Source organism: Opisthorchis viverrini (genome assembly GCF_000715545.1).
Source record: "Opisthorchis viverrini unplaced genomic scaffold opera_v5_407, whole genome shotgun sequence".
NCBI classification, from domain to species: domain Eukaryota; kingdom Metazoa; phylum Platyhelminthes; class Trematoda; order Opisthorchiida; family Opisthorchiidae; genus Opisthorchis; species Opisthorchis viverrini.
Window position 1 is genome coordinate 211,245 of NW_008752064.1, and position 9,618 is coordinate 220,862.

A 9,618-nucleotide genomic window follows, 5' to 3' on the forward strand; every position below is an offset into this window, starting at 1 on the left:
TAACTAATCGCATTCCTTTCTCAGAATACATCAGGCAAAAATAAGACCGACGAACGCCGTTCATTACGATAACATCACGCGTCGTCGTCTACCTTGACTGCTTTTCGTACCCGCTTAGCACGTCCATATGCGCGGCGCTAGTTATGAATCATTGGTCGTGCACAATGGCAAACAATGGCTCATCATATTAAACGCGTTGTCGCTTATCTCTGCCATTTATAGTAAACGCCAGGCCAGGATGTATGATGGCCGATGAACATCCAACGACGACATGCATTCAAATCCATACATGTCGTTCTAATGCCAAGTCTATGCCTAAAATATACGCAACCACCATTGGCGAATCATGTTACTATTTGTAGGTTGCATCCATACGAACGTGCTGGGTTGTTAATTCATTTATCGTTTTGAGGTAACCGCTTCCTTCGACAGGTTCCTGAAAGGAAGGATGTACGATCGATTTCAACTCGTGTGTATCTTACACATTACCACTGAGAGCACAATTAAACGAAGTTGTACTGGCTGACTCTCCAATATATCCCAGTGTCTTCAATTTCTGATCGCTGCCTGTGCTGAAGTTGTAGTCTAACTGCTACAACTTACTACTCGTCAACTTTGTCCCATTAGCGATCATGAGCAGGCTGTATGTAAACCGATGTTAAGAAAGCGGGATTCAGTGAACATATGCATTATAAGTGGCAGCTAAGTTAAAGATAAAGTGAGGAGTATACTAGTTAGTCGTATACTAGTCAGATCAAATAGTAAGACAAGCCCTGTGGTCCAAAGGCCCCAGGCGCCTTCAAACGCACACCCATGGATGATCTGGTGAGTGAGCAGCACTTGGCGACCGGTTTGCTCATTCTGAGCACTAAATTCTACCTTCACTTCAGTTATGCCCCCAGATATTGGCAACATGTACAATAAACAACTTCGTCATCCCCACCATGACCTGTAACCATCCCATGCTCAACCGCAGTCGGGGTTTTACCTGATGGGGCCTTTCTGTGAAATCGAGGTTAGCTTAAGGGCATTTCAGAGTTCGCCTCATTAACTCATCTATTACGAAAGAAAACAGGAATATAGAGAGCAGATACATCTGTCGGACACCACGTTTGGAAAACTCTCCATATGCTCTCACACGTGCGGAAGTCTGAGAATACAACTAACNTTGTGAATGTCGCCCGGAGAAACAGAAATGTGCCGCTCAAATACCTGAGACATTGCCGCAGAAGCAAGCCATCGGTGTTTTCCTTTAGGGACAGCATCGCAGAATCCACGACAACTTGATATCTCTAGCTCAACACGAACTCTCCCAAACTGTTCCTCCGTGATGAACATGCTTGTATTTATGAACAGCGTAACCCCATAAAAGGACGAGGAAATCGTATCGGATGCCATATCTTTCGATATTTGATTGATTGACCGGATACCACACGTCCCGCTGCTCCACAAACTCGAGCCTTGCGGGATTCAAGGGAAATCCTACGCTGTATCAAGGCGTTCTTATCAGACAGATCATTCCGAGTGAAAGTGGGCTCAACCTACTCATCTCCAGCAACGGTTTCCTCAAAGCGCCGTTCGGGGACCACCGCTGTGTCTGATATGCGCCAACAACGTCCTATATGTTCTTGCTAGTCCGCATCCATTTTTTGTGGACGACTTGAAATCCTGCAGTTCCCACGCTTATGCCTCCCCAGCACTGCAAAGAAGCGGTCGTTTGACTGGCGCCTGCCTCTGAATGACGAAAAGTGCGTCCATATTACATTTTAGCCGAAAGTTGATTTGATTGTGGACGCAGCCGTTGCGTGGAACTCCGACAGCTGCACCCAAAATACCTGACATCGGCGAACCTCTCCGGTTACACAACTCTCGCCTCCTAATTTTCTGAGGCAGCAGAGGTAGTAATGAAATGCTTGCTTACAAACTGTCTCAGCGTTTTCAAAAACTTTGCGATATTAAACAGGCAGCTTACCTTGAAAATTCGTCCATAATCGCACTTGGACATCTAGTTTACGCCAGATGTGTCTGACATGGAGATCTCAGCAAACGGCCACCATAAGAAATCGGCCCAAAGAGCACCTGCCGTTCTACGGACGATCCGGCGCACCTTCTCCCGTACTACTCGCGTGGACTTCCAAATTTTCTGGGGGGGGGGTCGTAAGACCGCTCCTTGAATATGCCCATGAAGTTGTCTACCGAGGACGCGTGAAGGATGTAGCCCTCACTGAACGTGTCCGGTGATTTGCTACAAATATGCTTGACGGCCTCAAGTCCGTGGACAACGAAGCGCGTCTCGCGGTGCTCGACCTCTTACCTCTGAAGTATCGATGTCTCCGAAAGGACCTAATTCCTGCTTATGCCCTGTTAAGGCAAGGATTTTTTCGTCGATGACCAGGCAGACACTCGACGGTGAGATGGTGAGAAAATTTCCAAGCGCATAACTTTTTCTTATTTTGGGTGGTAGCTGCGTTGAATAACTTCCCTCCGACGGTTGCTCACGGTCCTTCTAGGACCCAATTAAAGCGTTAGAAAGACAAGTGCTGACGCAAATCCCGGCGCTGACAAGCATACTGCCGCCCGCTGAGAACTTAAAGAGCAGTGCTACTTCACTTGTGACTCTCAGGTGAACGACGGTCACTGAGCTGGAAGAATAAAAATAGATCCGTAAAGCTTAGGCGAAAGCCTCGATCCTGTGCATCAATCTATGAAGTCGTGAAAAACCGATTCCCGCAACATTTGTCCATAGTGCTAATCCTTCCACTTCATCATCCCAGCCGTGAGCCCAAAAGTATGAGGCCTTGAGGCTTAAGCGTTGGATTGGATTTTAGTTCAAATTGACCGATTGGATTTCGTCATATCTACTGCCCTACTAAATCCATTGTTCTGGCTTATCGTTTCCCGAAATTCGCAGTTTTCTTATAAAGTGTCCGGCACGATGCCTCTTGTTTTGCTGTTCCTCATTTTTTCCCACCATCTTTGAATATTGACGTCCATGTTGGATAGTGGCACCGTGCCTTTTCTTCTCAATCCCCTGCACTCACAAACCCCGACAGTCATGCGTCACTTCTGAATATAACATGATGATCATAACCGACGTTATGCAACCAACCAGCTGGAAACAAACCTTACTATTTTCACTACACTGGAATTAGAATATATGTCCTTTGGATTGTTTGACGTAGCTTACTTAGCCAAAATGGTAGTCTGCTTCAGGCTATTAGTTTTGTTTAGCTTTCACTGTTTTATCAGGTGTTCTTTGGTGTGATTCCATCTTCGAATTTTTTAAAACAAACATCGGTCTGCCATCCAATGCTCTGGTGAAGGTGGACATCCTACTATCTTGATGGAAGGTCAGCATTTGATGTCAACTGGATCTATTTAGTCCATTTAATACCTAGTGTCCCTTGGGCTGCGTCATATAGTGCAGTCACAGGCGACAAATAGTTGAACTGTATGGTTATTTTCTACCCCATATAAAGCTACAATAAACTAGTTATCATTAATGCTGCGTACACCATCACAACAAGCGAGTTGCGTTCGCACTAACGGCCATTACCGATAATGGGGTTTGCCACCCAAAATTGCCTTGCTAGAAAAATTTTGGGAGATCCAAAATCGGAACGCCTCATGCTTCAACCCTCATTAAATGCCTCTGTACCCGCACTCATGACCACCTTTTGCAAATGGTCCTCACTGATTTTGCCAAAATATAGCGGGAGTTCAGCGCCATTGAAGGCTGCCAAAAGCCAATGGAAAGGCTTCTAAGAGCGCACGAAGCAACGTTCTGCACTTCACTTGCATTGGATAGGAAAACACGATACTTTTCGTCCTATTTACAATATGATTGGTCGATAAAACTGAAGCACAACGTCATCGTTACAGCATGGAAGGTTCCCTTAACAGCATCGTCAAAGACACTCTGGGAAATCATCTAGTAATTATATCAGATTTGGTGTTTTTTTCAAGTTTCGTCCCTAATGAATCTGTCTTTCGTTTTCCCCATACCATTAGCTTGATTTCGACTCGCAACCATTGGCAAGGCTGTTGGTTTTTGGTGTTTTTCGGGTTTCAAACCGGCCGGATTAATGGCCTCTCTCTGGATAAAGATGGTTCAATTTTCTGTATGCCATTCTGCTCGGAAGTAGCGTTGACAGCCGTTCACCAGAAGCAAACTCAAATTATTTCAAGCGAACATGTGGAGTGCCCAACGATGCAACAGAATTTGATGCTTTGTGCGTTACTGGCGAAATAACGCACCTATGTTGATAATCTACTTTCTCTAATGGGCATGACTTGTCGGTACCTCATGCCCCCCATTTCTGGCTCCTTCAAAAACGGTGACTTTTCACGTAATAAGCCTGTCGTCTCGATGATAACTTTCTCCCCGTTGTGCTTTTGCCCACCATGTTTATGTGGTACCAACCTGATTCTACCTCCATTAACGTGTTTCCCATGAGCTTGGAAATAAAACCACTAGTGGTAGTAGTGGGAAGTGTAGCGTCATGAAATAACTCCAAGTTGAATGGCAAAAACCATCTCTCCTAATGTAACTAATCGCATTCCTTTCTCAGAATACATCAGGCAAAAATAAGACCAACGAACGCCGTTCATTACGATAACATCACGCGTCGTCGTCTACCTTGACTGCTTTTCGTACCCGCTTAGCACGTCCATATGCGCGGCGCTAGTTATGAATCATTGGTCGTGCACAATGGCAAACAATGGCTCATCATATTAAACGCGTTGTCGCTTATCTCTGCCATTTATAGTAAACGCCAGGCCAGGATGTATGATGGCCGATGAACATCCAACGACGACATGCATTCAAATCCATACATGTCGTTCTAATGCCAAGTCTATGCCTAAAATATACGCAACCACCATTGGCGAATCATGTTACTATTTGTAGGTTGCATCCATACGAACGTGCTGTGTTGTCAATTCATTTATCGTTTTGAGGTAACCGCTTCCTTCGACAGGTTCCTGAAAGGAAGGATGTACGATCGATTTCAACTCGTGTGTATCTTACACATTACCACTGAGAGCACAATTAGGCGAAGTTGTACTGGCTTACTCTCCAATATATCCCAGTGTCTACAATTCCTGATCGCTGCCTGTGCTGAAGTTGTAGTCTAACTGCTACAACTTACTACTCGTCAACTTTGTCCCATTAGCGATCATGAGCAGGCTGTATGTAAACCGATGTTAAGAAAGCGGGATTCAGTGAACATATGCATTATAAGTGGCAGCTAAGTTAAAGATAAAGTGAGGAGTATACTAGTTAGTCGTATACTAGTCAGATCAAATAGTAAGACAAGCCCTGTGGTCCAAAGGCCCCAGGCGCCTTCAAACGCACACCCATGGATGATCTGGTGAGTGAGCAGCACTTGGCGACCGGTTTGCTCATTCTGAGCACTAAATTCTACCTTCACTTCAGTTATGCCCCCCAGATATTGGCAACATGTACAATAAACAACTTCGTCATCCCCACCATGACCTGTAACCATCCCATGCTCAACCGCAGTCGGGGTTTTACCTGATGGGGCCTTTCTGTGAAATCGAGGTTAGCTTAAGGGCCTTTCAGAGTTCGCCCCATTAACTCATCTGTTACGAAAGAAAACAGGGATATAGAGGGCAGATACATCTGTCGGACAAAACGTTGTATACGGAAGCTTTTGGAAAACTCTCCATATGCTCTCACACGTGCGGAAGTCTGAGAATACAACTAACTTATTATGTTAACGAACATCCGGGGCATTCTTTGATGGGTGAGAGTGTTAAGTAGAACAGATCAGTCAGCCTAGTCGAACGCGCATTATAAATCCGGGACTAAGGAACTTGCGAATCTTTTGTGTATATGGCGTTGCTTTCGCACCTGGTGGATTGTGCAACCTTTAAAAGTCCGCCAAATCTTTCCGTAATTTATCCGCCCCTTCCATACATCCTATCCATGACGATGCAAAGGACCACATGGTTGTCAACTCTCACTTCAACTGCATATCTTCTCTCCAAAGACATCACCAACCTATGTTGAGTCCCATACTTTGCCTTTCACAATGGAAAAACGGAGGACTAAAGCAAAAGCAACATTCGTCAGAAGCCGATGACGCCAGCCTGAGCTTGCCCCGGTTGAAGTATATATACTGGCTATTCCCCTATGCATAACAAATTCATTGATATCAGAGCGAGAAATGCTAACATACTCAAGCGATACACGCGTCATGGCACCTAAGAAGCGGCCCGTTTTGTAGAACTTCCATACTTGTCTTTAAAATGAACTACGACATTCTGCGGTCATCTCATAGTACGAATATGCAACACTACCAGATCCCACGTTTAGCACTAGCCTCGGGTCTCTGCATGATCCGGTCTACCTTAGTGGCGCACACTTTAACTGGTGCACTTCCCTGGAAATCTTTTGCAACCACACCTGTTCACATCGACTGTACACCTATTACCTAAGACTGATACCGTGTTCGAAATCTGGCAGCTATGCCCCACTGCAGTAGTTGGAAATCGTGAATACTTTTGGCCACTTGCTATTTCGGGCCGCAATTTAGCAAATACCATAGTGCCCCCTGGCAGATACCTTGACACTTTCTACTATTTAGGCTCCTAGATGCAGACTCGGCAGTCTTGTTGCCTCGCTTGAATGGCGCTAGAGATCAACCGTGCGCCTTCGATGGATGAAATAATATGCTTAATCCATACTGGTCTTAATGCGCCATGATTCCTTGGCCAACCTAAACGTCCATGACAACACCAACTGATTCACTCTGGATGTTTATTTATGGGGCTGTCCACGAATCCAGGTTCGACGTCGCGCTGACGGTACCGCTACCGCCATGGTGGCTCGCCTTGGTTCAACAGATTTCCCCCATTTCCGGCCCGAGCATTGCATACGCGAACATGACTATCCCAAACCACCGAATTCTTACCAGAACTTCAAACCACTGGCCGCTCTATTGAACGGTACACATGTTCTGCCCAGAAACCCAGTAAATCTTCCGAAGGGACCTTAAAGGAATTAGTTTACCGGTGGCGATAGATGCCTGCCATGCACCCGAAACAGCCTACTCTAATTATTAAAATACAGGACAACTTACTAGCTGGAAGGAATACTTTGAATGTCTTTGGCAGGGACTCTACCGTAATAAACTTGTTCATATACTCTTGAGATTATTTCCAATTCTAATACTGAAGGAAACACGTTAATAAACAAGATTTTCCATAAAACTTTTCGTGGTCTCCACGGAGACATCATATGAAGCCAGCGGCGGCCATTTTAGTGTGGGATTTCAAGAAGCCACCGGTTTTCGACGTTCGCGAAGATGTAGGCCAAGCACACGCCGTTTCTGAAATCTGCGGATATAGGAATTATTATTTTTGGAACCAAGAGGTACACAGAACGCATTCGTGCAGATTAGGTGACACTTGAGTGAAGACCTGGGCAGGGCAATAACGTGTGTATATTTGAACCGATATTACAGGCACAAATCGAATACATACATAGACATAGCTGAAGTTCAATTGAGATTACAGTCGGGCTAAAACTTGTCTGGGGCTCATCCACTTTGTATTGCGGCACAACCCTACAATGTGGATTCTGGGCTGGTAGTGGACATGGAGTATGTTAAAACAATTTCCAACAAAACTCGTCCCAACTGGGGGGTTTAGGGGTTGGGATAGATACCATAAGATTATGAAAAATTATGTTAAAATTTCCTAAGTTTCCTCTAAGGTTTCAAAGAAATGCGAAGCGTGCGCGTGTGGATCAGCGTGCCGATATCCCGTAAGTTGGGAAGGGAAAGTTATCGGTGTTCAGTATTCGCAATATGGAATTGAATTTTTGTACGCTACGACATGTCCCTAGTAGACTGAAGCATACGGGTAGATGAGTTCAGAATACCAGTCTAAACGTTTGAGCCCGGCGTCCCAGTGATGCTAGGAAAGTATTCCACCAGAATTTTTCTGTCCGGACTATGACTGCTTCATTGGACAATGAAATTCGGTGGGCTGAGAACGTATGAATGTAGAATGATGTAGGTATTTGTTTGAGCACATAGCAACAAAATGCAACATTTTGGCGTGAAAAGTTTTATTCCATCCGCAAAGGCTTTGTAGCTAAGAGCATTGTGTGGCCAAGGAACCTCAAATTTGTCCCGAAGTCGTCACCTTTTGTATCCACCAATCAGCGACACCCTCGTCAGTTGGAAAGTACCCGACACCAACTGGACTGCATGCCGTGAGCTGCGGGTGTTTATGTTTCACGAGCGATGTCTATTTCCAAACTGCTCGTTCGTAGTTCGAAGGAGGTAATGTATACTTTATTAACAAATTATATGGTATCAAATTTTCTAGGGGTCTGGTGGTCGACTGCATCTCAAACTCTCTTGGAAGACAGCCGCACTGTTTGGCGTACCAGTTGCAATCGTTGGCATAGCGGGGATTTCCTATTATCTGTATAAACGGCGTGAGTCATTCATCCCAGTTTTATTTGATGCATTATTCTGTTACATGTACCTACTTTAAATCGATTCTCGCCGTCTTTGTGACACGCAGTACTGACACTTAGGTACCTTGAGCGCGCGTTTAAGAGGACTACTAGAACCTAGAGCTACTGCAACACACTTATAAGGATTATTGGGAAAGTTCACTGCTTGTTCAGCGCTGTTCTGTACAAATTCCATGTGAGCTGATAAAAAATTGACCACCTATTCTGCAAATCAGTCCAGGAAAATCCGTTAGAATAAGTGATCTGTGCACCAAATCCGCTGCTAGACCGGTGAGGAGAACTGGACTCGTAAAGGTTTGACCGCCATTCAGCGTTTTGATTCTCAGTCGGCCTAAGCCGTTTATAACGTGCGTTATCGAGTGGATACTTGTTGAAAACGTTGAATGAGAGTGATGTCCGGCGGGGCCATTTGAAGAAGCAGGTTGGAATACAATCTATCGCTGTCGGATCCTATGAGGGAGTCTTGAGCCGGATGAGTTAGACCATGTGGAGCCTTTATTTCGGATGCTGATGCTCCTTGCTTCTGCATGGCAGCCGACAAAGCACGGATTCCACCGGCAGTAGAAAATAGCGACGGTATGCAGTCACAATCGGGAGTGAACGAAAAACAGTTGTTCGTAGGCTAGGGTGCCTGTTCCTCACTGCCGAATAATCGAGTAAGGAATTAGCTAAGGAACAAATAAGAGCCATGCAGAGCCTTTCCAGGCAGTCACAGACAAGGCGAATGTTCCAGGCGACTCGATTATTTAGACTGTCATATATTTCTTGATAACCCTTTAGCCGCGAGACACTCAATTTTTCGGTTTAATTCGTCAGCTATAAACCATATTCCAGGGGTACATTGGTTCCAGCTGTTACAGTTTCGATTACTGGGAAAATGTAATGGCGTTGCAGATACAGTCGAGCACTGGAGGCGATGGCGTGTTGTAATATGCACGCCATGGAAACACCGGGGGACAGTGATTCTCTGAAGGCAGGTGTTCACGACAATTTCTGTGGATGGAAAACAGAAATAAAGCTCATGAGCCAAGGCCCGGTAAGCAAGGTTGTACATAACCAATACTTACATATGAATCAATCAAAATGACAGACACCGTATGCTA

General features: G+C 45.1%; 1 protein-coding gene across 1 annotated transcript in view; it reads left to right on the plus strand.

The window, feature by feature from the left end:
• Positions 1 to 8,361: 8,361 nt before the first annotated feature.
• T265_15249 (hypothetical protein) overlaps positions 8,362 to 9,618 on the plus strand; it is a gene marked incomplete at both ends in the record, with an annotated part of 40,123 nt that continues 38,866 nt past the window's right edge. The window contains one exon of the mRNA XM_009177253.1: positions 8,362 to 8,473. Coding sequence (XP_009175517.1) covers positions 8,362 to 8,473 — 112 coding nt within the window. The remainder of the gene's footprint in view (positions 8,474 to 9,618) is intronic.